Here is a 27,920-nt window from a genome sequence, read left to right as displayed (position 1 = left end):
CTACTGTGAGTGCATGACTGTGATTTGGCAGAAACCAACAGAGCAGGTAATCCTATCCCCAGCTGCCATGGTTTAAGAGACTTCAGGAAAATACTCATGATGGTTGTCCAGCAGCTGTATCATCACTGGGCTTGGTGTCATTAAGGAAAAAAACCCTACATAAGCACTAAAAGATTCTTCTCCTTTGCCAGCCTATTTGTTGGACAGCATTATTTTGTAGATAGGAAGTGTAGAGCTAAGAGGTTTTCATTACGCCTGTGCTTAAAAACACACGGGTTTAACCTTACTCTGTTGAAGGCATGCTCGCAGCCATGAGTTTGCTCTCACCAGTAAAAAGAACAGGACAAATCCCAGTATCTTTCTTCCCCTCTCACCATCTGTTCCATGCTCTCAGGCTCTCCAAGGTCAAATTGTGTTTAGGGATTCAAATCAGAGATAAGATGGGGATGACATTGCTAAACTTTTTTCCTTTTTTTTGCACAGGATTTATTAGTTTTGCGTACAAGGAGCTCCATTTCCAGTATGACTGAAGTGAACAGAGTCAAAAAAATAATAATTATATATATATACACACACACATATATACACCCGTTACCTGGCTTGTTTGCTGCGCCACATCAGCCAGAGCCCCCAGTTGTAAGGACCAGGGCTGAACAACGGGATTTTAGGCTGTACATTGGACCTCACACTCAAGAAGGGAAGATTTTTAAAGAACAACCTTTTTAAAAAACAAACAAACAAATGAAAACCCCAAACACACACCAAAAAAAAAAGCACACAACCAACAAACCTCAAAAGTAAACAGAAAAAGTAACAGAAATTCTCAGTTCCAGCCCTGGCTCTGAGACTCCTGTCTAGCTTTAAGGGGCAGTGCAGGCGACTCAGAATACTCCTGAGAATGGTTATTAAAATAAACAAAACTGCAGCTAGGGGCTAGTCCTGCCAAACCTCCCCTGCCTACACCCTGCACCACAAAGCAGCAGGATCCCTGATGGTGGAACCAGTGCCGTTCCCATCGGCAACATGATGCTGAGAAACCACACTGCAGCAAGTCACTGTACACCCTCAGTCCTCCCCACACACAGTGCCACTGGTTTAGATGGGTTAAATGCAGTAAGAGGACCAGTGGTTTAAAAATAGGCCAGTCCATTTTTCCACCATGTGATAGGAATGCATCATTCTACCACTGACTGAGCTTGTAAAGGCTGTCACTAGCTGGCCTTCTCCTTACTCTGAAGGAGAGCATTTCCCCCCACTCTCACAAACACAGCCCATCCATACTATAACTCAGGCTATGCATAAGGAATGAGAATTTAGACAAGAGGCCACAAACAGCCCTGGCTGTGGTAATCTTTAGGCTGCCTGATTTGTTTCACTAGATTCCTTCATGAGAACTCCACAGCCAGCCACCGTGACTAAGTAGCAGCTGGCATAGAGGAGAGGCACTTGCCAAACTCAACAAATGGAATGCTTCTCATTGTTTACTGAGATGCCTTTGTTTATGAAAATAGGTTCCCATTTTCAATGGCACAGAAGGAATACAGAAGGCAACACTCAAGAATGAAGCACCTTCAAATCTATGAAAGAGGCAACCAAGTTACTTGGTCAACTGAAAAAATTTACATACTTTGGCTCAGAGGCAGAGTGAGTGAAACACTGAAGGAAATCTTAATGCCCCACTTAGAAGAAAGTCTCACTTCATCCCACCAGAACACCCAAAGAGGCTCCCTTCCAATGCACAGTAACGGGATAAGAAGAAAAGCTGGGAAGCATCACAAACCAGAAGACAGCATCACTAAGAGCCAGAGGAGGTTTTTGGAATGTAGGGTCTGCCGCACACCACCACCTTAAAGTTGACTTCTCCATTTCCCCCTTACAGGAACAGTTCTTGCAACCCCAGTAACATCTTCTGGGGAGCCGCACAGATGTTAGCTTCCCCATAGGAAGGCAAGACGAGCAGAAAAACAGTGAATTTCAGCTGCAATCTACCTAGCATTGATCTCCTTCTTCCCTGTATGACTCAGGAGTGGGACAAAACCCCAGGTGTTCTGCATGTATAGATGTATACTTCTTGAAAAAGCTATCATGTCTCCTTTTCATGATAATTTACCACATATTTACTTTGAGGTTTGTCCTGGGTTCAGCAGTAGCACTCATTTTTCTCCTTCTCAGTAGCTGGTGCAGTGCTGTGTTTTGACTTTCAGCCTGGGAACAGCGCTGACAACACCAATGTTTTTAGTTGCTGCTCAGTAATGTTTACTGTGACCAAGGACTTTGTGAGTCTCACGCTCTGCCAGGGAGGAGGGGGAGCCGGGAGGAAGCAGAGACAGGACACCTGACCCAAACTGACCAAAGAGGTATTCCTTACCACAGCACGTCATGCCCACTATATAAACTGGGGGCAGTTACCCAGAAGGGTTAGATCCCTGCTTGGTTGGGCTGGGTATCGGTCGGCAGGTGGTGAGCGGTTGTGTTCTCTTCCCTTGTTATTTCCCTTATCATTATTATTATTGGTGGCAGCAGCAGTGATTTGTGCTATACCTTAGTTACTGGACTGTTCTTATCTCAACCCATGGGAGTTACATTCTTTCCATTCTCCTCCCCATCCCTCCGGGAGCGAGGAGAGGAAGGAAGGGCAGTGAGCGAAGGTTCTGAGTTACAGCTAGGCTTAAAATATGACAAGGTTCTCTGGCGATTTATGCTCCTCCCCAGTACATCTCTGCTCTGTGTTCCTCCATGTGCTGATGATTCTTCTGTCCTTCCTGCTCCCCAGTTTTGTCCCCCTTGAGGCCACTTTGGAATGGCAAAAGTCAGGAACAGGCATGTGGAGCAGCCGTGTGGCTTTAGAGTCCTGCAAAAAGTTATAACGGCATGGTTGCTCTTCTGTCTGCTTAAAAACCCAACAGGAAAAGAACCTTTCAAGTGAGTTTTGCTCTAACAGAGCAACTGAAGCGTCAGAGAAGCTGGAGAGCTCCCAGCAAGCCAACTGAATTTATACTTGTTTCATTTTAAGGAGTTCATAACTGTAAATAGTGAAAGAATGCCTAATCCAGCCAAAATCCAGGAACACCAACTATGTTCCTTACTGGCCTACAACAACATACCATTACCGTTTGCCACTAACGTTCTCTCCAGGAAGGAAAATATGTTTTATTCAGTCATTAACACTATATCATTAGGGAGACCTCAACTGGAAATCTGCTGTTTGCTAACTCATTTTCCATAAGCTTCAGCAAGTTCTGAAAAACAAAACAAAACAAAACACTTCAAACAAGCAACAAACCTGTACATGAGAAAACTCATTAGCCTACAACAAAGCTGTTATGGAAAAGATGTCTTGTCATAAATTAAAGACATTTTCCCTTTCTTAGTACCCAAACAGTTAAACTACAGGGAAAATATTTATGGATTACAAACAGATTGTTCCTTCTGTTCCTTCACTTAGGAAGGATGTTACTGTGGTTCCTAAGTGTATTTCTATATACAGATGTATTCCTATGCACTCGTATTTATTGCTGATATGAAAGTAAGGCTCAGATGTTCCATTTCCCAAAAACTGGAAAGACAGATATGGTTTCTGCAGTGTTCTACTACAGGATTTTTTATTATTAGGTGTTTTATATGCAGCAGATCAAAATGCTCTGCATCTACCTCCAGGTATAAAGACAACAGCACTTAAGCAAGCACAAGCTTACTTACTTAACCATGAAGTCAGCACAACAGTCCAGTTCCTATCAACAGCATTTCCACGCTGCTTCATCCATAACTTAGTTACAGGACCCATTCATCTTTTCACACGCTACTGAATAAAACTTTCCTTGTCCTCAACAGAACAAGATTATGGAGTCCAAGGTCCCACAAGGCCTTTCTGACTGCAAGCCCATACCCAGAATAGGCTGGAATGGCTGTTACTGTCACTGCTCCAGACCCCTGATCCTCCCACTTGGATCCGCCCTGACAAGCCAAGCTAACAGGAGTTCTGATTTTAACAGAAGCACATGTGGTGTTCTACAAGCCCTCGCTCCTGGAATCTTCACTTCCAACTACAAAAACCCCTTTCAACTGCAGAAAAACCCCTGAAAACACAAAGCAGATGTAATGTAGAGGCTTAATCTAGAAAGAATAAACCCCACAAAGTATAATAATGCTCAGATGTACTTGACTTTAAAGCCAACTTAATATATTCCGGAGCGGTTCTGCCTCTCTAATTTTTCCTCCAGTTTTGAAAGCGAACACTATTAGATTTCATGTTCTGAAGAAGTCTGCAGGAATGAGAAAGGACTTGAGCCAGAAGAACCAAAGAAAGCAAATTAAGAAACCAAAACAAAGTTTCCACAGTATCTCTTTTCAACTTGTCTGAAAGCTCTTTCACAGTTCCAAAGAGGGCCATTGATGCTCCAAGGTCTTCAAATCTCACTTTGAGCTACAAGTGATCACCCAGTATTTAAAGCAAAGTAACTTTCCTGACACATTTTCAGAGAACATTCCGTACGCATTTCCTATATGTGTGCATCTCTTCAGAAGAAGAAAATGATCAAAGGTTACAGTTTTGCATGCAGCTTTTCTTCCTCCACCTTCTTCCCTTTCTCTTGAAGGAATTTTTTAATAGGGGTTATAAATAGAAGAAATCTAATTATTTCACATCATTACGGATGTTTCCACATGCAACAAAACTTCCTGTATCATCAACTTCAGAAACAGCCAAAGATCACACAGGACTTAAAACAGCCAAAATACTGTCCCTGCAGACTAAGGAATGCAAGCAGGATATTGTATCATGCAAATGCCAAACAACAGGTCCCCCATCACTCCTGGCTGTAGGCAAAGCTCCATTCCTCTCATTCTTGATCCATAAATCCACACAGCTGTTTTGAATGGAAGCAACTGGCTACCGACAATGTATCTGTATGTCAGAACCTGTACGCAGCTATGGTGAATCCAGTCACTTCTTGATAATTCCCCAAAACCATTCTTTGATGTCCCATTTAATAAAAGTGATGTCACTAAAGGAATAAATAGCATTTCCTGTTCAGCAGCTGAATCCTTGCTTCCTGTTTATTTAGGGAAGATTCTGTAAACAAAACCAACCAGAAGACTTGACATGGAAACGCTAGATATTCCTTTGTGCTTTTGCTATTACAAACTCATTTTTGGCTTACCATGGATTCACTGATTAAGAGGAGAAGAAGAGCCTCTTCTACGTTGTCTTGAGGGCAGTAGGCACTGAAAGACAGAACGCATTTTTCTGACGAAGGTCAAGAGTTACCCTGTCAGCCTCCTTTCTCATTTCACAAGAGCAGCAGTAACTTGACACATTTCATGCATAATTCATTTGCTAGGCAATACCTTCTTTTGCAGGTTTGCACAATTAAAAGCTCTGCAATATATCCTAGATGAGCTATACTGGCCCATAAACAGGTTATTTCATTTTCTTAGCAAAGACAGCTGTTAGGTTAGACTTTCTTCCTCTTGTGAAAAAAATCAAGTACTCAAGGCTTAATGCTTTATTTTTCCAGCAGGTCTTTTGATGGGAGGTTAAAAAGAACACACAAAACTACTACATGAATCAGTGACACAATTAGCAGTACCAAAGAGTGTCCAAACACCCTCCTTCCTCCTGCCAATAAACAAAAACAAAACAGAATGCTTACTTCTCTTCCATGTACAGCTCAGGCCTCCGACAAAGAAGATTGCTAACGTAAGACTGATCTTCCTTGCTCATGAACTCAGGAAGAGGATCAGATAAAGGGCTCCAGTAACAGTCTTCACTGAGGGAATGGAGAAGTATCTGGGCTAGCTGTTTGGCTGCAGTCTAGAGAGCAGTGAACAGTACAGAAAAAGACACATCAATGAAGTCATCTCCAACACAGAAGTTTCACCACTCCCCATGTTATACACTGGGAAGGAGACGTACCCATAACATAACGTTACCCCTTTTCAGAAAGCCAGGGTAGCTAAAAGTGCTGCTAAAACATCTACAGCAGTGGCAGCTTCTTCCCTCCTATGGAAGAGCCAGCCTCCTGCATCTACATGGTCTTGTAATGCTGTATGGAAAAAATACCCAACAGGCCTGACAGCAAGAGACCCTTTGGTAAATGAAGACAACTGATTGCCACAAGCACTGCTGAGACAATCTCACAAGTGCCAGTATATTACAGTATGATGGCACTCAGCCTCAGAACTTTGTATGCAAGTCTCAGCCAAGAGGCCACTTCTGTATCTGTCAATATCACTCTTCCTGCAGCTTTCTATAGCTTCACCTTGATACCGCTTCTCTCTTTTGCTTGCAATAACAAAGGGAGGAGAGAAGAGGGTCAGTAACTGTATGTCGAGACAGCAACATCACATACGAGTTTCTGACCATTAAGTGGCCAAGGATCCTTAAACACTTGCCTTCTGGTTCATAGCTGGCAAGCTGGGCCCAAAAGCTGGCAAAACTATCATTGGATTTTGTCCTTGTCCGCCACCCAATAGGTCTCTGATTTTTTTTGCACTGTAAGGAGATGAACAAGCACGCAAGCACAGAGACATCAAAATGGATGCTCTCTGGTGTGAATCCTAAGCAGCACAGCACTCTAACTCGTAAAGTAAACACTGCACCGAACAGAGGCTGGCTGAAATATCTGTCCCAATACTTGTAAATACTATTTTGGAACTTCTCTGACTACTGCATATGTATTTTATATGCAATTTACATTTAGAGGTATGTTATGATGCCACCAAGAGTAATTTTTCTTTTAAATACAAGAATAGGTACAACTGATAAACTGAATCACTACTCCACTTGAGTTACGGCATCTATAGGACCACATAACTCATACTGAGGTTAAAATTCCTGTTACTAGATTCAGAAAATTAACTTAGTTTGATGGAAGGCTCTTTACTTTCATCTAACTTACCATCCATTCACTGAATTAGCCTAAACTGCAACCACAGTAGCACGTGCTGTTTCTTAAAACACCAGAAAAGGAGGTTTCATAGAGGTGAGTGATCTGTATGTACGATGGTGCCTCAAAGAAACACTTGCCACACACAGCTCCCTGGAAACCCCAAGACCTTCCATGCAAGTTAGAGAAAGCGCCTGTTTCTAACTAGGCTTTTCTACGCTTTTTATAGCAAGTAACCATGAGCAAAACGGCCTAGGGCCTTGCAACATTAGCCAGTACCATTTTATCATCTCAGTGTGTAATTATTTAGTCAGTTTTACCCTGAGGAGCCAACTCTCCTGTATTTTTTCCCACAGCCTTAAAGGGAAGGGAAAAATTATATGCCAGCAACAGGAAGATCTCTCCTGGTTCGCACAGAAGTAGGAGTAAAGTTTGCGATAAACCTTTCAAAAGGCAAGCACTAAATACTTTTAGTGCCTTTGATTTAACCATACAGTACAGTAGCTGTGTAAATTAGCTTCACTCTTGTTTTGAATAAAACCAAACAAACTAGAACAGGCCAAGACTCTGATTTATGTTATTACTGCCTTTGGCTAAAAAAAACCATCATTATGCTTGAAGAACACTGTGATCCCACAAATTAGATTAAAGAAAAACCCAAACCATGTGTTTCATGCTTGGAAAACTTGTTTAATTAAGCACGTTCCTCTCTTTGCCCTCTTGACAGCTCTTTAAAATTAAGTAAGAAAATGAAAATGCTACTTCCAGTAAAATGGAAATCCCAGCAAAACCTATTGGATGAGCACCTTCAGATATCCCCTTAGGAAAAAATCCCCTGTGAGTGTTGCAAAGCTCTTCCCAGTTGCACAGGGAGAGTATTTGAGTGTCACATTCTGTCATGGCATAGGAAGAGCAGATGGTTAGTCTCATTTCAGCAAAATGATAAAACAGGCAAGCAAGAAAAATCCCCTGAACCTGATCTCAATCTGGAAAAGGATGCAACCATTGGAGTGTTACTATTTAAGTCATCTCTTCCCTGCATAAACTTCCACACACATCTGTAGTCTGAATTAGGCATATAACATGGTCCCAAGGCTATGAGGAGATTAATTTCCAGAACAGAAAGTCCAAACCACACAGGTCTGAGGAATCTAGGCAAGAAAGCACCCAGGATATCCTTTCTGCTTGCACCTTCAATTTAGCTCTACACTTATACGCGAGTTAGACACACGGTGCATGCATCCATTGGAACACGGCAATCTCCAAAAGGCATGCAAACCCATGCCCACCTTCCATGCCAAACTTCCTAGGAATGACACAAAACACAAAGCTGAAGCAAGCGCAAAACAAGTTCAGTTGAATCAATATCAGTGCTTTAAGGGCTGAAAAGTTTTCATGCATGCTCTCAAGATTCCTATTCTCCATGCTGTTGACCTCCTCACCTCCTGAGTAACTTCAGCACAAGATCTCTTAAAGTGGAGACAGGGAAGAACCAGTTAAACGTCTACGAGGTTAAACAGGCACATAAATAGCTTTTCCCATTATTTCTTTATGAAAGGCACTCGGGATAACAGAATGCAGAATGCCAACATCAACAAAACATTAAAATCACTCTGTACTGTATTGAAGGGAGTTTTACAGAAAGAACACCAAAGCACTTGAGTCTTAAATAGCACTGCTTCTTGCAAGAGCCAGAAGTACTTGATGTTTCTACATGCACACTGAGAAAGGTATGCATGCACACACTGAAAAGCAAGAAAAAACAAGACATGATCACCTGAAGACAGCACTGCCAAACTAAATACATCCCTATTTCTACCAGGGCTAGAAAACACACTGAAAAAAATCCTAAACCTAAAAGTAACCCACATGCCCAAGTCTGAAGGCTCGGAGGTTCCAATTAGGCAGGTCTAGGTCACTTTCAAAGAACCCCAAACAAAAGGCAGCAATCAGTTGAGTGAGGACAAATCCATTTTACATCTTTGTTCTACTGCACTGCTCAATAAAAAAGAGAGAGAACCCCTACACAGCAGATTATCCCACCCTCCCAGCTCCCATCCCCTTACCATTTTGAAGGTCTGCGTAGCTTTTGTTTCCACTGTCCGCAGTATTTCTCGCAGAATTCTCATTCCTTTCACAATATTTCTATGGGGAAGACAAAAAAAAGAAAAGAATTGTAAAAAAAAAATAAAATCCCCAAAACACACCTTGGCACACTGGAGACAAAATATTTTTATGATTTGCCAAAGCCTGACAACAAACTTGACATTCAAACAAACCCATGAAACAGTCGCTGAGTGTGCATAGCGAGACAAGTCACTCTGAGGCACAGATAGGACAATGGCACTGAGTGAGGCAGTGACTGTAGCATGCCTACTCCAGATGGCTTCCTAAGAGAAGATCACATTCACATTTGATGAACAGAGGGGACATTTGGAAGCCTTTCATAGCTCATATTTATAAAGCAGATGCTTCTTCTTAAAAGCATCCACATTTCCTCTTCATACACACAGACTGCACTTGTTTGAATTACATTGAGCTTACGTGATGCTTTTAAACGACGATTCCTTTGAGGTGGTGCTTAAATGCCTTGTGTCTGATGGTCCAGACACATGATGAAATTACAGTGGTTTACACAGTTTATTATCAGACAGCTAAGCTGCAGTAACTGTCTTCAAGCACGGCCTGATGGGCAATAAAAGAGGGTTAGCATACCAGTTGCTAAATGGTATGTTACTCATATGACTGAGCACCAAGAGAGATTTGGAGGACATACTAGCTAGATACTTGCAGTCTGTAAGTTCTTCAAGGCTAAGGACATGGCCCTACCACCACAGTGACTACAAAAAAGTTCAGTGCACTTTCATTCCAGGGTGGAAGCTACTCAAAGAAAATACAAGCCATCAAGAAAAGGAGCAATGCTGTACTGAAATAAAGACAACCAGATAAGCACTTGTACCGGTACACTGACTGCCACTTCAGTTTATCCCAGGAGAATCTTCTGTGCAGACAAAACCTAGTTCTCATGAAATAGTAACAAAGAGAAGCCATACACCTCAACAACCTCTTCTGTCAATCTGATTAAATCTTGAACATAAGTGGGACAGACTGCGCTTGTGCCCAGGTATATGCAAACCTTCTTGGCACTCCAGATGTGAGCATGCATACCATGAACAGTGGCCACATAAGATGCCACCCTCAAGCTTATGGTCACCAAGTTACAGAACTCAAATGCATGTGGCCTTACTTCCAGTCAATATTCATCTCCAATGTCAAGCTCTGAGGCAATCTGAAGATTAACTAATTGTGGCCAATCTACAGACAAGCAACGAAGTAAGGCAAGAGGAGGAACACCGCAGATTTGCCCCTGTATAGAAAGTCAGATGCTGTCTTTTTCCTTCCACTTTCCTCTAAGTATAAGATGTGCTTTGAATTTATCAAGGGAAAAAAAAAAACCTCAAGGAAGTTCTTGTAAATTGGATTTCAACGCTTTATGAAGCTCTCCAATTACAGGGCCAAGACATGAGGTTCTTTTCTGTGGATCTAGGAAAGAATATACCCACAATTATGCAGTTCTGGACCTTAAACTGAGGAAAACCATAAAGCACATGTCACACCAAATCCAACAGAGTCGTTCACATACTGTTTATTATCAGAGAGTCAAAATCAACAAATTCCCCCACCTAAACAAAATGCATCTGCCCAACTGCTCTGTCAGTTCCTGAAAACTACTGGCATTTCCTGTGCTTCCTTGGGCTGGACAGAAGAGATAGAGTGTATAACAGTTCTACATTTTCAAAAATGCATACATTTTGATTTCTTGTTAGGATAATGATATTTGTCTTAATAAGGTGTCAATGAACTCCATTAACTACCATCAGAAAGACTAGTGATTACTTGCAAAGCCAATTAATTCCACATTTGGCACATACTTCAAAGATGAAAAACCAAGGAAAGGTGCTTAAAAGGGACAGCTTTGTTCCTAGAAAATGAAGCACCATTTCAGTTCCACTTTGTAGACAAGGCCATAAACCAAGTTAAGCTCCATGGCAGAAACACCTTGCTCTGGGGGGGAAGGGGAAAGGAAGAGGAAGGAATATTGACACACTGAAGTGAATGAAAGAATAAACAGCAAATTGCCACCCATCTGCAAGTAGTCAGGGCTGAAACCATGAATCACATGAGAGGTGCCTAGAACACCTTGAACAGGAAGGAGGTAGCATTTCAAAATGGGCGGGACTCGTCACCAGCAATTGTGTGGTCAGGTTGTCTCAGAGAGCAGCTGCTTTACGCTCTGAGATCTCCACTTAAACATGCAAAGCATCCGTCAACAATACCTGTTCTACAGGACCCAGGATTTGGTTTGGCAGCTTTTCTATTGTGAACTCCATAGAACATCATTGGGCTGTGACAGGAGACAGATCACACCTGCCAGCAGCCTGCAAACAAACCTCACGAAGGGAGTTTGTCTTTCTAATCTACTGTTCCAAGCCAGAAGGCCATCTGAGCACACATTTCATATTAAGCACATGAATTGCTCTACCCATAACGATAAGGAACTTACTGTTCCATTAACAGATGTCCTTCACATACTACATGTGCACTTGAGGAGACTTTTTAAATTAGGACCTGAAGAAGTTAAAAAAATAAAAGTATTTGAACAGAAATATGCGTACATAGATTAGTGGATGAGGATCCAAACCTAAACCCTCTGGAAATCCATTGTGAATCCATTTGATCTTGTCTAGATCAGAAACTAAGCAATCTTGAGCTTTGCAGGACTTGGATACAAGACTATCCAGACATCTCAGGTAGTGCTGCCTCAAGCCATGGCATCATAAGTGACCATCAAATCATGGAAATTAAATGAGATGAAAGAGTCCATAGGCCCCTATTGCACTGCTAAGATGCCAGAAAAAGAAATAAGGAAGAACAGGATGTGAAAAGCACATGGGCATTAAACTGCCTTGGTTTTAGCCACAAAAGTGCCAAGAGAGGCATTAAAAAAAAAAAAAGAAGAAAGAAATGTGGTTTAGGATTCAATTACAGCTAATCTAATAAAGAGGAACACAGCAAATTGTGGGCACAAACTGTGACAAAGAGGCCTGTCGGTCTGGCTTGGCATAAAAACGTGTTTTGTTTGTACGAGTACCCTATTAATATAGGGTAATTAATTACCAGTCCATGAATCAAAGCACTCATATCACATTTAGGTCATGTTGTTCAGTTAACTACAAAAAATTTCAAGATATGAGCAAATAAATACACTGTTTTCTATACAAACTGCTGGGGAAAAATATTAACAGTGAACCAGAGTGGACCGTGGTGATGGAGGTGTGCAAAGACAGTCCCCCAACAACAAGGGCACTACAGCATCATGTTCCTCTCCTTATTCATTAACAGCGAGCCACTAACAGATGGAAGAGACCATTTGTGAGATGACTACGTGGCAGCTTGCAGAGCCACCTCTCCAGAAGAGAGCAGTATCTGAAGCACACAAACAGAGGCAGCAGCACTGCCTCTGCCCACCTCCTTTTGCCCAGGTTTCTAAAGAATCCACCCTCTTTACAAAGCTGTTCATGCATAGACACAAAACACAACTGAAGAAGTAAGCCTCATATTCTCAGACTCCTATGCATGAAGACACAAGACCCTAACTATAAGGCCTGTTAGGCTGCCATTAGGAAACCCTAACAGAAGTAGGGTACTCAAAAAAAACCTGTCAACAAACCCAATACAAAACAGAAGCATAGCACTTATCCAGATCCATGCAGCAGGCAATAAGACTCACTCCTCCCAAATTACCAGCGGCAATGTCCTGGGATAAGGTCCTAGATTGTGAGACTGAAAGGAGAAATCACAAGAAAACCCACACATTCCTCAGAAGAGACGAACAGGCTGGCAGAGGCCATCCTGTCTGCCTCTGTACATTAGATTCTACTGTAAAAGAACATACGTATGAAGTTACTCTTTCAAAAAGTGCCCTTGCAACAGAAGCCTACAAAATCTGAAAGAGGGACCTGAGTACTTTAGAAAGCTAATAGGAGACGAGAAAGAATTCTGTAAGCTTTCCCTACTAGGCATTTTCATCAGGGTTTTCCAAAGTAATTTAGGTCCTCACTTGAGGGATCAGAAGGAAATCCAATTTCTAGTAAGTGCTTAAATATTTGTTTTTCAGAAATTCATCTTCTTCTAAAGTGTCCCATCCAGAGCTTCCAAACCCAACCACATCCTCTAGAAAACTCTCAGTTTGTTTTGCCTGTGGAACCTCACACCTACTTTAAGTACCATTAACAGAACTGCATGAATAAAACCATTACTTCACACAGCTGAAGCCTGTTTGCCCTAAGAAAACACAAACAGTATCTTGCCCAAAGCCCCCATAACAGTATAAAGTAATAATACCTGTTCAATACTCTGAAAGGCAGTAAGAAATGAGCATAATCTTCACATATCCACATCAAATAAAAAGACCACTGGTTGCCTCCTATAGTATGACAACATCTGCCTGACTATATTTTGCTATTCTGCATCCACAGCATCAGCATCACTCACTGGTGAAATAACATACCTCTTCTTTGGGATGCAGCAAGGCAAACAACTGCATGAAATGCCTTCAGCCACACAGTACTTTTAAGTAAACATCTTATTAAAAGCATCTGGGACTTCCACAGCTGCAGGGATTGCTGGTCCTTACAGCTGACAGCTCAACATTTGAAAGGGAGACCAGACCTTTGTTTTGTACTGCTTTCCTTCCACTGCGCACTGCAAGAGAAAAGGGCATCCCTGCCTGTGATCTGAGAAGAGCATGCCTGTTCCTCAGCAGGAACAACAGCATGACAATACCACTCTCATCCCTCAGCTTTTCTATTTGGTAAGAGAAGAATAAAGCAATCACTGTTTCTTCTGTACACATGTGCTGCTGGGGAAGGACATCCCACCTGACAGGACTTACTGTCAGCCTGAGCATTCATCATCCAAAGCTTATTTCCTACTTGAACATGCTGGAAGCAGTAAGAACAAAAGTGTTTCTTTGAGCTGTTCAACGTCAGGTGGAGAAATTTATTATACTCAGGAAGCATCCTGAAAAGCTTCTTCCCTCTTCCCTGCTCTTTCCTTAATATATCCCAATGCTACTTATGCCCTCTCGTGGCAGAAATCACGCATTAATACCAGCTGGGGGGGGCAAAGACAAGCTGCAGAGTCCCACCAGCCTCCTTTCCCCCACACTGAACCTTTCATTTTCCTGGCTGGTGTTTCTCACTTGCAGTGGAGGAGGTGAGGAGCGTGTGGGACTCCATTCCCATTCCTACCACAGGAGCTCCATCACACCAACTGAGATGCTCTTTCATCAGAGACAGCTACAGAGAACATCTTACTGATGTCACAGCAATTCAGCTTATAAGCAAAGCACTGCTTAATTCACACGTGTATTCTGATTCCAAAACGTTTTCCTGTACGAGTTTTGTTGGGGTTTTTGAAGGCTGTCATTAAAATAACATAAGAAGGGAGCAAGCAGGGCCCACAGTAATAGCTTAAACAATACACTGGATATATTGAACTGATGAAGACTGCATTTTAAACGTTGCTGAATAAAATGAACATGAGTCTGATATTCAAAAAGGTGCCTAGGACATGAGTGCCTTATGTTCTGAATGAGATTTTATTACAGTTAATGAGTCTACTGGCAAGACCTGAGCTTTCTGCTCACCATGAGAATGGCAGAAGAGTAGGAAAGCACACACTGTGCCACAGCTGGTCAACAACCAGCTCACCTGGGAAAACCACATACCCAGCCCCTACTGCCAAGATGATACTGCGACTATGCCTTACACTTACAAGGCTGTTTCTTTACATATAAGCTTGTAATCACCTGGGTCACGTCATGCCATTTGGGCTTGGTGTGTTTGTAAGCCTGTGGGTTAAACAAGGCCCACCTGAAGGCACCTCTCATGGATATGCTTATGAGTACAGCTTCACTGTACATGCAGGCTTTTAATGAAAGAATGAGGAACAGAGGCTGTTGGCAGCTGCATTTAAAGTTACTGCTGAGGGATTTAAAAACTTAGCAAAAAAGCCCTAAAAAATAATAAAAAAAAAAAAAAATAGGTATCAATTTTTCTATAGAATTTCAACTTATTTTTGCTGGGATTTTCCCTCCCCCCCCTCAGTTTTCTTCCTTTCAGCCTCCCCTCACTTACTGCTTCCTTCTCCAGTTTACATAGCAGGAAAAGAAGTTACGAAAATGAGATAATTTTTTTGAGTGGGGATGAAGGTAAAATACCCAGCCAAAATAAACACTTTCAAATATGGCTTGCTATAAAGTTTTGACCAGCAATATCACCCAGAGCCAGGAGAAATTCAGTATCAGATTCTTTGAGAACAAATGGGATAATATGGTACAAGAACAGAACAACGAAGGATGGATTCTTACGAGTACTGTTTACATATATTGAAGAGCCACTCTATGGCAATCTCTCCATCAGCTAAATACAGATGATTATGCTTTGAAGACATGCCCTGCTTTAGGCAGGTGTGCCCTCACTGATGCCTTTACTTGTTGCTCTCAAGGTTTTCCTCAGCTGAAATTCACTGTAGGCTTGCAGATGCCAACTCCTCCTCCCCTACCAAGGTTCACTGTGAGCTGTATTTCAGAGGCATAATACATACCCTGGAGCAGCATTGTTCCCACATGTATTCTCTCCAGTAAAACCACACAGATTTGGGGTATTGATCAGGACATTTAAGACCTTAAACAAACAAATGAAAGGAACTACCCTTAAGACTTCACTGAGCCCTAAACCAGGCCCTGTGGCTGAACGTTTTAAAAGCATGCAGCAGTGTAAATCTCGCTCTTTACAGTCAAACTCTCCCCATCTCCACAGGGAACAGAGCTGAGTCAAGACAAAAACACTGCTCTGCTCCACCCTACTGTGGGTCTGGAAAAACAAGGTTTAGCACTCTTAAGAGAGGCAGAGAAGGACAAATGGAATAGGAGAGAGGGAAGGATGTGAGGTAAGCCAGCTGCAAAAACATCACAACAGAACACATACAAAGAAATAAGCCTTCATCTATTCTGAGACAGAACATGCAAAATGATCTGTTTTTCTTAACATCTGCATCCACCTACCCCTTCTTTAAATGAGTCACGTAGGCACTCTGTAGAGCTGCTTCCAGGAAGTAGGAAAGCTCAAACTCAGAGTAAGTCACATTGCTGCCCTTGATACTCCTCGGGTGCGTGTTGTTTAAGGTCTGTGAGGGGAGGAAAGAAACACAGGGTTACAGACAGCTGTTTAAACTAGTCAGTTCCTCATGAGCCAGAGACATCTTCAACAGTAAAATGTGAGCTTCTGCCATCAGACTCCTCCTCAGACTACTTGAAACTTACCTTCACCAACCAGTGAAAATCCTTTCAAAGTCAACCACACAGTGACTTCCACTAAATATCCTGCATGCAATATGACATTTAAAACACCATCCTCACTTTCCAACCTTTAGTAAAATAGACAGCTACACATTAATGCCAAGGGCTTCAGATTCAGAAGTACTCCTCTAACCACACAGATCCAGCATCCCGCACAGTTTGAGTAGGTATGGCTGCCTTAGCAGAGCTTAAATGTTTATTACGAGCTAGTGAGCTACCAGGAGTCCTGATGGAAGAATCTTAGTCTTTCTTCCATCTGTGCTCTCAAATCTTTCCTGGTTTTGCTTCCTTATTGGTAACAGCTTTCATTGCTGAGAGCTGCCCTGTGTGGACTCTCCAAAGAAGAGGTTTTTTACATCCAGGACTGAAGGAGGCCTATGGACTTTTTTTATGGACATCTCCCAGTGTTGCTGCATCCTTGTCTCTGTGTCCAAAAGATGAATGAATTACAGTTCAAAATCCTTCCCCTCTTTGCAGACACGTGCTCTTGATAAAAACATTTACAGTGTCCAATACTGGCAGGAACTCATCCTTCCAAAGGGGAAGGACAGTACTTAATTTTAAATAAAAAAGCAATCCAACTTTTTCTGACAAAGAAACACACGGGTCTATTTGTTAGCTGCCGTTCTTAATGAATTTATATATGCACCAAGCTCTATGTATTTGTTTTTTCTTAAATTAAAACAATTAAAACCTACAACAGATACCTTCACACCTTTGCTGCTCAGAATAGCATAAATATCTAATCAGAAGGTCAAAGGCTACAGAAGAATAAGTAACATGCATTGCCATCAGTGCTGCTGGTATCCAGAGTAGCATGTGGCAGAGAAATGGCATGGAAGTGTATGGTGTGCTCTGTTAAACACAGCTAGGTGGAGTTTCAGAGATAGAGACCACTAAGCATGTACCAGCAAATCAGGGGCATGTATTAAAGTTCCATGCAGGGCTCACAGTACGCATCTTACTCAGCATCCTAGCCAGCCATTGACTATAAGCAGTTACTTGCTACCAATGAGCTAGGTTCCTCCAGTTTCACTTGGAGAAGGTGAAGTACTAGCAATTAAAGTGCTATGGCTGACCCAAAAAGGTTACCTCCAGCCTATTAGTGATCTCAATACTGTGTATCATTTACACGGCAGGTATGATCTTGAGTTCCTTCATGCTGGTACTTGCTATGCAAAGTTGTAGTGCCTAAGAGCTGAAGTTGAGGTACAACCTGTGCATTTCTGAAATATTTAGTGCTTTACCACAGGCAAAACTAGTTTCCAGACCTCATTCTCAAGGAAAACAGGCAGAGACCAGATAAACTGCTGTTTTGCAACCAGTTATACTGAGACACCTCACCCCTTCCACCTTGTTCCCATACTCCTTGTTGTCTATGATCACATGGCATTTCCCCATCATTTTTGCTGTCACAACCCCAAAATTCCACCCAGACCATCAATTAACACCTTTCTTACACACTCCTTCTTACCTTTTCAAGCTCCTGTAAGTACACCTGGGCAACGACACACGCTGTCTCAAAACAAGCCATGACTTCCTCCTCCCTTTCGCACAGTCGAGCACGCGAGGCAATCGAGTTGGTTGAGCGCTCCAATGACAGACCTGCAAAATGGCAACACCTTCTTTAACCAGAGCCCACCAACAGCAGCACGGCCATGTTATTCCTTCATTTACTATCTGACAGGAAAGCTTTTCCATAGGTGGGTTTCCCCCTTGTTTTAGTGACTTTCAGGAAAAGATGCCTGGGGAAATATAATTCCTACACATGCAAGGCAATTCTATCATGCTTCTCTAACACACAGTGCCAGCTGCTTTATGAAGAAAGGATCTACAATTGCTCTGGTAGGGATGAGTAAGCAGGGAAATTAAGGCCGATATTTCTAAAGACACCTATAGGCTTTGGGTGCTGAAACAGCCCTTGTGTTGAAGAAATACCCTGGCACTAGACTGGATAATTTCTAAGCACCCATTATTCCAAGTGAAGCTTTCAATACGCAGCAGGTTTGAGGGGAGGAGAAAAAAATAATCCAAAACAAAAACCAGGAAAATGATCCCAAAACAAAGTCAGAGAATTTGAGGCCCCACTTGGAAAATGTGAGCACGTGCACACTGCACACGGACACACAGCGAGCTCTTGGCAAGGCACAAGAGAGCCTTAACCACAAGATCACCCCCTTTTCCAATGAAATTACAAAACCCTGGGTTTTTTACTACTAAAACTCTTTCTGGCATCATCATCCAACCCAACGTACAAACAAAACCTATGTCAATTGAAGACCCACAATTACTGTCCCACACGGAAATCCTTTACAAAATTACCAGATCCTTGTCTGGCACCACGCTATGGCATCCTTTATACCTCTGAATCTATGTGGAGATGCTACACATCCACATACCCATTTCACTCTGATCCATGTAGATTCACATGCTGCACTGGATCTCTACAATACCGACTGCTTGGCAACTCAGGTCTTCTGCACCTGCACTGATGCCCAAGTAGCTCGACACAGGTTGTAAGAAGTTCAGCACATGCTTCCCAGTACCAACATTTCCTAATACCAGTGAAAAATGTGCACGATGTAACACAGAATCCGAGTGCTCCCAACAGATCCACAGAGGTAACAAAAGATGAGAGTTCAGCTCTCAGGACAGCCCCTCCAAGGAAGCGATTGAGACTGCTGCAGCATATGGCAAAGGATTCTGCTCCATGTGAGGAGCCACGTATACCAGGAGCCATGCTTTCTTGGCCCCATAATCACTGGGGGGCACAACACCTCAGCACAGTTCACTTCAGGAGCCTGACAACAAGCTGCTATGAGGCAGCAATGGGGAGCCAGGTTTCCTCGTGATGAATGATGCGGGATAAGCACTGATGCTGAAGGAGCCTGTGGTTCCTAGGCAGTCTTAGCTTTGTTTACTTCTCATGTTCAATGTTTCTGTTTTGTCCCCTTGGTTACTCTGCTAGGACAGTTCCCCTGTCTCACATCGTACATTTTAGCCAGACACGAGCAGCCAGTTCAGTGGCCTGAGAAGATGCCACACTGGTGCAAGCTCAGAAGGTGGCTCCCCACTCCTCTCTCAAGTCAAAGTGCACAGCATATTCCCTCAAGGACTTAAATCCTGAAGGAACACATGTTAGTACCTTTCACCTTTGAAAATCCTGGCCAGAACAGAGCAAGAGGAATGCATTTACTCCAAATTGACAGTGTAGGGGGGACAAGCATGATGACCATTTTGCTGTTTTTAACCAGCACTCATACTGTGTTCTCTCCTTTATACTCACATACACCTTGTACAGCACCCAACATACATTTTTGTCTTCTAGACCATCTATGAAGTCTCTGGCTTTATACCAAATACCATGCTATTATTTCAAAGCTTCCATTTCCTGTTATTCCTGATACTATGGAATGAAGGAGAAAAAAGTACATTGACCATACAGCGAAAGAAACCACCTGGTGCTGAAGCTAGACCAATCAGCCTACAGATATTCTTCTTAGAGTACCTGTCTCAGTTTTATCTAACTCTGAATTTCTAGTCATTGCCCTGAATTTAAAAGGAATTTTAACAAATGGTGGCATTGCAGAGTCACCATTCCCTTAAGTGCAAAGTGGTGCTGAGGGCCCTGAAAGAAATCCAGTACAAATCACTGACATTCATACCCATGCAGCATTTAATCAAGCTGCAAGAGCCATCCCAGCACAGTCTGTATGGGGGTGGTTATCGTGGGAGATGTCACAAACAGAGAACAGGCTGATAAAAACCCATTTACATACGTGCTAAAGCCCACTGCAAGAAACTACTATCTCTAAGCTCTGATGTGGGGGAAGAAGGCAAGCAGCCTTTGCCAACACCAAGCGCTAACAACAAACGTTCCCATCCATGCAGTCAGAGAAACAGAGCCAGGGTTGATCACAGACAGGAAAACGAACGTCTCCAAAAAGGGTTCTTGCCCCTGTAAGTACAGAGCAATGTATGGTGTATTAAAACAGAGTGGGTGCTACACTGCACACTTCTTTCTACTTGTAAAGGGCACATGATGTGACATTAGTCATGGCTCTTTCTGCTACTGCCATATGCGCTGACCTGATGTCATCAGATTACAAGATCTTCCACAAAATCCAAACACGTCTATTCCTCCCTACCACAGAAATGCAATGAAAACTAAAGTTAGAGCAAGCAGACTCCAACCCCGGCAGACAAAGTGAAAAGCAGAAGAATAACAACAGAAGTTCTCTACTCTTGCAAGCACCAGTTCAGTTCTCACAGTGCAAAGCCCCAACAATTACAGATTTGCTTAAGGTGCAGTTGGACAACACCATTTACAAGCCCTCCACTCCCGAGATCACAAGTCCCACGAACTCCTCTCCATCCCCAAGTCAGCAGCACAGAAAAAACTCTGCAGCATAACATACATTTTAAATGCAACTCTACTCCCCAAAATGTCAAAAGAGCATGCTACTTCCACACTGGATTTAGCGAGAAAAGTGTTGCTCTTGCTAAGACAGAATTAGCTTCCGAGTAAAGCATAAAGCCATTATGTTTTCTTGATAACTTGTTAAGGTAAAGGGACTTGGTTATTTTTCACAACCAGTTATTGTGAGATAATAGCAATTTACAGCTATGCTAAGATTTTCCTCATATGAATTGGGTGCCCAAGTTTAAATATATACACATACATATATACATACTATAAGAACATTTTATGTAGTGAAGATGCAGGTTTCTGCCAAGAGTATGGCCCAAGCTCAAGATTTAGAGAGACATGCTTCCAGATTATCCTTTTAAAACAACACACTCTCTGTACCCACTTCAGAGGCAGTAACTTTCTATGTATAGAACCACTGCTTTTCTTTCCCCCATAAAGATAAGAGCTTCCATTCACTTCCTCCAGTTCTCCCAAAGATTAACCTCTGGCTCTTGATTCCTCCATAATCCTTGTCCCTTCTTCTCACCTTCTAAAGCTAATCTGCATTTATGTCAGGAAAAAAAACAAACCTGTGAGGTTTGTAAGAAGTGTCACTGAATTTGGTGTTCCTAGAGCTGAAACGCACTGCTCGCACTTACAGAAACCTGAAAGAAGAGGTTTTATGAAGACTGATTTCCACTTTCACCTCACTCAGTCCTTGGAAAGGGAAGGCATCATATCATGTAGCTCCAATGCTTCGAGGTGATGTTATTACCAGAACTGGAACACACATGTGCACATGGACACGCAGTATCTCTGGCAGTGTTCAAGGCCAGGTTGGACGAGGCCTTGGGTAATATGGTTTAGAGCAAGGTGTCCCTGCCCATGGCAGGAGGGTTGGAACTTGATGATCTTAAGGTCCTTTCCAACCCTAACTATTCTATGATTCTATGATTCTAAAGCTGACTGTTAAAGGGGCAGCTTTTTGACTTGAGTGGCTGTGAATCAGATGGTAGCAAGCACTCCCTGAGATGCAGCCTCAGTCCCCTACCCATGATCAGCGCTGTGTGGGCACTGCATCACGCTGCGTATCTTACTGCATAGCAGAAATCAGCAACCTTAACCCAAAGATGCTCATTTTCCTGAGCATATCAAGATCTGCTGCCTATCAATTGGCTGCTCTTGAGCTCAGCAGCAAATCTTCGAGCCTCAGGTTTAACGTTAATACAGTGGTCTCCCAATGTTTTGAACATATACTCCTATGAGTAAAAACAAAATAAATTCAGGACCATGCACAACCATATAGTTATATACACACTGCTTTACAGTATGTTTACTATATATTTATGTGTTTATTTTGCCAGAGATACCTTCTAGGTAGCATGTTACTGACAGCCATCTGTTAGCACAGAAAGGCCTGCAAATTCAGAACACTCAATGCTTTGTAAAAGCAAAGAGGCATAATTCATCTTTGACAGCTCCTCTAAGCATTTTGCCAAGAGACAACCAGTGATCTTTGGTGTGATACAGAGCTTTTCCATGGTCACTCACCGTCGCATTACAAAGCATTGCAAAGATGCTATTTACAAGTCTTGTGTTTATAACACTAACCCCATTAATGACATCCTACAGCCCTTTGTGTGCTTCTGGGTCCCACTTTGCTGCTAAGTAGTTCTTGGTGTATTTCCTTATTGAACCAGAATACAGCAAACACTTTAAGCTAAGTTAAAAGCATTTGTACTTTCATCAAGCTGTAGAGCAAACCTCGTATACACTTAGCATATATGCAAGCAGCACCTGCAGTTGTGTGTAGAGAAAGGAGTGGAAGACTAACAACACTTTGCTATCACAGAAACCCAATCACAGTAACAAAAAGAACACCAAGTTATTCTCTTCTTCCACTTTCCAAACTCCAGTTACTTACATTCAGTGGCCTGCAGCTAACTCTCCTCAGAAATCTAAACTCACTCCCATGCTGCTTCTGTGCACAGCAGATTGGGCTAAATAAGCTATTTCCAAAATGCACACAGGAAAAAAGTAAACTATCTGATCCAATGGCAGAGGAGAGCCCATGGAGTGCAACAGCAAAGCCTAAATGCACCAAGAATGCCAAGGCTGGGCTTGACAACCCTTTCACATTCAAGTCAGAAAGGACTGGCAACGAAGCACGCAATTCACCAACATGGGAGTTTCTAAGTCATCACTGTTGTAACATAAGAGCTACTCCAAACTCTCCAGTTTCTGTTGTGACAACCCAGATAAGATGTACTAACACTAGGCCCTTTTATCAAGACATCAGCCCCTACAAACTGGGCTTTCTCCTACCAGACAGCTACTGTGATGCCAACATGAATCAACAGCATGCTTCCTGTCCAGCTGTCAGAACTGTGAAAACCAGCACTTTGAAGTGCATAGCAGGTATAGAACAAAGTGCCTTTCTGATGTGGATTAGCATTTAAAAGATGCAGCTTTTATCAAGCAGAAGTGAAAACAGGTTCTGCCAACGAAATGCCTCACCCTCAGTTAGTTTTAAGTCATATTGCATCATACATCCTTGTGGCTGGGGCTCAATTCTTCCAATAGCCAGGCAAGTAAACTAGCTTTACTATGTAGGCTCTGTTTAAAGGAACTCATTTTCCCACAGATCTCCATGCTCAGAAAGATGAATATGACCCCCTTTCAGTCATCAGAGAAGGATTCCAACAAAAGAATTTGTGCTCTGCCCTGACAGACCCTTAGAAAAAGGCAAACCCATTTCTTCTTCCATTGCAGTTCTACTTAGTCACAGCAGCAGCTGAGAAGCTGAAAGTAGCCTCACTGAATACCTGCCAGTAGAAGAAAAAGACAATAAGAAATAGGAGGAGGTTACTGCAGGCTGTTTAGAATAGTTAGGGTTAGAAAGGACCTTAAGATCATCCAGTTCCAAATCCCCCGCCATGGGCAGGGACACCTCACACTAAACCATGTCACCCAAGGCCTCATCCAACCTGGCCTTGAACACTGCCAGGGATGGAGCATTCACAGCCTCCCTGGGCAACCCATTCCAGTGCCTCACCACCCTAACAGGAAAGAATTTCCTCCTTATATCCAGTCTAAACTTCCCCTGTTTAAGTTTGAACCCATTACCCCTTGTCCAAGAACAAAATAAAGATTGCTCTGAGCCACTGAACTAACAAAGACTCGTTTCCTTGTGCTTGTGTGACTTATTTGTTAGAACAAAAACACAGACTATGATCAAAGCTTCTCACAGACGGCATCACCTTGCTCTCTTCCACATGGATTTTGCTCTGATCTAAAATGGCTGAGCTCACACTGCAGTCTTTTGATACACCAGTTCTCTTTTTTAAAGTTTAGAAGGAAAACAAAACCAACAAGACCAACCCCCCAAAAAACACAAAAAATAAAAACACCACCAAACAAAAACCAACCAAATACACTTTTAGCAACAAATTTACAAGGGACTCATCTCACCCATCTTCAGACACCCACAAGTTAGTCTGCAGCCTCCTCTCACAGTCACGAAAGAGGAGGCTGTATTGTACAATACTGTTATGCTTCATGTCAAATACCATTTGAAGAGGTGATGAATCGCCCCAGAACAGCCAGCTGCTGACTGTACAGAGAGCTCAAACTGGAGCTGCACAAATTAAACCCACCCTGAGCTGAGAAAGGCCAATAACAACACAAACATTACCGCAGGATGAACTGGTAGAAAAAGTCAAACTACCATAGAGGCATCTGAGCCGAGCTCCAAATGAAGCTGGCTCCAGGCAATGAGTCAGCTTCATCTGGAGCTCAGCTCAGGTGCCTCTATACAAACACCTGTAGTATGGGGAATAAACAAGAGGAATTAGAGACGTGTGCATGGCTACAGGGATACCATATCATTGATATCACAGAAACATGGTGGGATGGCTCTTATGACTGGGGTGTTGGAATGGAAGGTTACAGGCTCTTTAGAAAAGACAGGCCTGGGAGGCAGGGAGGGGAATTGCTATTTATGTTATGGATAGGCTGGAGAGTATGGAACTCTGTCTGGGGACAGGTGAGCAGTTAACAGAGAGTTTGTGGGTCAGGGTTAAAGGGAAAACAGCAATGGGAGACATTACTGTGGGGATCTGTTACAGACCGCCTGATCAAGAGGACTCTGTGGATGAAGCACTCTATAGACGGATAGGAACAGCCTCACGCTTGCAGGCCCTTTTTCTCAAGGGGGACTTCAACCACCCTGACATCTGTTGGAGGGACAGTACGGCCCGGCAGAAGCAATCCAGGAGGTTCCTCAATTGTGCGGAAGACAACTTCCTTCTGCAAGTAATAGAGGAACTGACAAGGAGAGGTGCCATGCTTGACCTCGTGCTCACCAATAGGGAAGGGCTCGTTGGAAACGTGACGCTCCAGTGCAGCCTTGGATGCAGTGACCATGAGATGGTTCAATTTGAGATCCTCAGGACAGTGAGAGGAGTGTGCAGCAAGCTCACTGCCCTGGACTGCAAGAGAGCAGACTTTGGCCTCTTCAGGAACCTGCTTAGTAAGGTTCCATGGGATATAGCTCTAGAGGGCAGGGGGGGCCAAGACTCTTGGTTGATATTCAAGGATCACCTGCTACAAGCTCCGGAGTGTTGCATCCCAACTAGAAGGAAGCGTGGCAGGAGGGCCAGGAGACCTCCTTGGATGGATAAGGAGCTGCTGAGGAAACTTGGGGGGGCGGGGGGGGGGGAAATAAGCTTATAAAAGGTGGAAGCAAGGACAGGTAGCCTGGGAAGAGTACAGGGATGTTGTCGGGGAAGCTAGGGACCAGGTTAGGAAAGCTAAGGCCCAGCTAGAATTAAACTTGGCTAGGGTTGTTAAGGTTAACAGGAAGGGATTCTATAGGTACGTAGTGAATAAAGGACAGACTAGGGACAACATAGGCCCCCTCACAAAGCTATTAGGAGAACTGGGTTTGGAGAAGGCTGAAGTTCTCAATGACCTCTTTGCCTCAGTCTTCATTGGCGAATGCTCCGACCACACCACCCAAGCCTTGGAAGGCAGATGCAGGGACTGTGAGAATGAAGACCTTGGGCCCACTGTAGGAGAGGATCTGGTTCGAGACCATCTTAAAAACGTGAATGTACACAAGTCCATGGGACCTGATGAAATCCATCTGCAGGTTCTGAAGGAGCTGGCGAATGAAGTTGCTAAGCCACTGGCCATCGTATTTTAAAAATCATGGCAGTCAGGTGAAGTTCCCAATGACTGGAAAAAGGGAAATATAACCCCCATTTTCAAGAAGGGGAGAATGGATGACCCGGGGAATTACAGACCAGTCAGTCTCACCTCTGTGCCTGGCAAAAACTTGGAGCAGATTCTCCTGGAAGGCATGCTAAGGCACATGAAAATCAACACGGTGCTTGGTGACAGCCAGCATGGCTTCACTAAGGGGAAATCCTGCCTGACCAATTTGGTGGCCTTCTATGATGGGGCTACAGAACTGATGGACAGGGGTAGAGCAGTTGATGTCATCTACCTGGACTTGTGTAAAGCGTTCGACACTGTCCCACACGACATCCTTGTCTCTAAATTGGAGAGACATCAATTTGATGAATGGACCACTCGGTGGATAAAGAACTGGCTGGATGGCCACACACAAAGAGTTGTGGTCAATGGCTCAATGTCGCTGGAGACCAGTAACGAGTGGTGTCCCTCAGGGATCGGTGTTGGGACCGGTCTTGTTCAACATCTTTGTCGCTGACATGGACAGTGGGATTGAGTGCGCCCTCAGCAAGTTTGCCGATGACACCAAGCTGTGTGGTTCGGTTGATACGCTGGAGGGAAGGAATGCCATCCAGAGGGACCTTGACACGCTTGTGAGGTGGGCTGATGCCAGCCTCATGAAGTTTAACCATGCCAAGTGCAAGGTCCTACACCTGCGTCAGAGCAATCCCAGGCACAGCTACAGGCTGGGCAGAGAAGAGATTCAGAGCAGCCCTGCAGAGAAGGACTTGGGGGTGCTGGTTGATGAGAAAATGAACATGAGCCAGCTTCAGTGTGCGCTTGCAGCCCAGAAAGCAACCGTATCCTGGGCTGCATCAAAAGGAGCGTGACCAGCAGGTCGAAGGAGGTGATCCTGCCCCTCTACTCTGCTCTCATGAGACCTCACTTGGAGTATTGTGTGCAGTTCTGGTGTCCTCAACATAAAAAGGACATGGAACTGTTGGAACAAGCGCAGAGGAGGCCACGAGAATGATCAGGGGACTGGAGCACCTCCTGTATGGAAGTAGGCTGAGAAAGTTGGGGCTGTTCAGCCTGGAGAAGAGGAGGCTGCATGAAGACCTCATAGCAGCCTTCCAGTATCTGAAGGGGGCCTATAGGGATGCTGGGGAGGGACTCTTGATTAGGGACTGTAGTTGTAGGACAAGGGGTTACAGGTGAAAACTTAAACAGGGGAAGTTTACATTAGATATAGGTAAGAAGTTTTTTACTGTTAGGGTGGTGAGGCACTGGAATGGGTTGCCCAGGGAAGTTGTGAATGCTCCATCCCTGGCGGTGTTCAAGGTCAGGCTGGACAAAGCCTTGGGTGACATGGATTAGTGTGAGGTGTCCCTGCCCATGGCAGGGCAGTTGGAACTGGATGATCTTAAGGTCCTTTCCAACCCTAACTATTCTATGATTCTTTGACAAAAAGAGGCAGTGGGAGTATTAAAGCTTTAACTCACTAGAAAACCAGACAGATATCATTTGCAACCCGTCATCACTGCACAGATTTAGATAGCTATGTATCTCCAGGCTAGATAGTTATGTATCTCCAGGCTACCCCACTCTAAATGGAGGAAGACTAGTGCCTGGCCCGACAGATGATATGGTGGACACAGGGAGTTCCTCCACGCCAGACTCACTGTTTTATGCAACAAACAGAACTGCTTGCATCAGAGATCGCCTGAGTACTGTGAACTGAGCAGAGCTTTTAAGGAATTAACTTCACAGAAGATGATGAGGAAGGAGACGAGTACAGACCAATTACCTATTAACTAAGTACAGAGATTAAGATTAGTCATAATGACAAATCAAACTGTCGTCAGAGCTCTACTCACAGCACTCGCACAACTTCTCCTCTCTTTTCAATGCAGGGATTTAGAAACAAGCAGAAGCAGTCAGTCGAGAAACTGGAACAGTCTTGCCCTCTGCCATTTCTCCTGTAACTTGTCAACTGCTCAAA

The 27,920-nt window shown here is 43.4% G+C and overlaps 1 protein-coding gene across 9 annotated transcripts in view; it reads right to left on the bottom strand.

The window, feature by feature from the left end:
- TTC7A (tetratricopeptide repeat domain 7A) overlaps positions 1 to 27,920 on the bottom strand; it is a 166,500-nt gene that overhangs the window by 131,402 nt on the left and 7,178 nt on the right. For 7 of the 9 annotated variants that reach the window (XR_009727492.1, XR_009727491.1, XM_061367221.1 and 4 more), the window contains 5 exons: positions 17,786 to 17,916; positions 16,018 to 16,139; positions 8,954 to 9,032; positions 5,652 to 5,812; positions 5,160 to 5,223 (listed from right to left, as the gene is read on the bottom strand). Coding sequence is in view for 7 of the 9 variants with exons in the window: in XM_061367221.1 (XP_061223205.1) it covers positions 5,160 to 5,223; positions 5,652 to 5,812; positions 8,954 to 9,032; positions 16,018 to 16,139; positions 17,786 to 17,916 (557 nt within the window). In the remaining 2 variants the exon portion in view is untranslated. Of the gene's footprint in view, positions 1 to 5,159; positions 5,224 to 5,651; positions 5,813 to 8,953; positions 9,033 to 16,017; positions 16,140 to 17,785; positions 17,917 to 18,710; positions 18,903 to 27,920 lie in introns of those variants that run through there. The other 2 variants (XM_061367220.1, XM_061367223.1) reach the window with 2 other exon arrangements.

The sequence above is a fragment of the Neopsephotus bourkii genome, unplaced genomic scaffold (genome assembly GCF_033783945.1).
Source record: "Neopsephotus bourkii isolate Nb327-2 ecotype Australia unplaced genomic scaffold, CSIRO-AGI_Nbou_v1 NB_1373, whole genome shotgun sequence".
Taxonomy (NCBI): domain Eukaryota; kingdom Metazoa; phylum Chordata; class Aves; order Psittaciformes; family Psittacidae; genus Neopsephotus; species Neopsephotus bourkii.
Note: the sequence above shows the minus strand (reverse complement) of the source record. Positions and strands in the feature narration are given on the sequence as shown.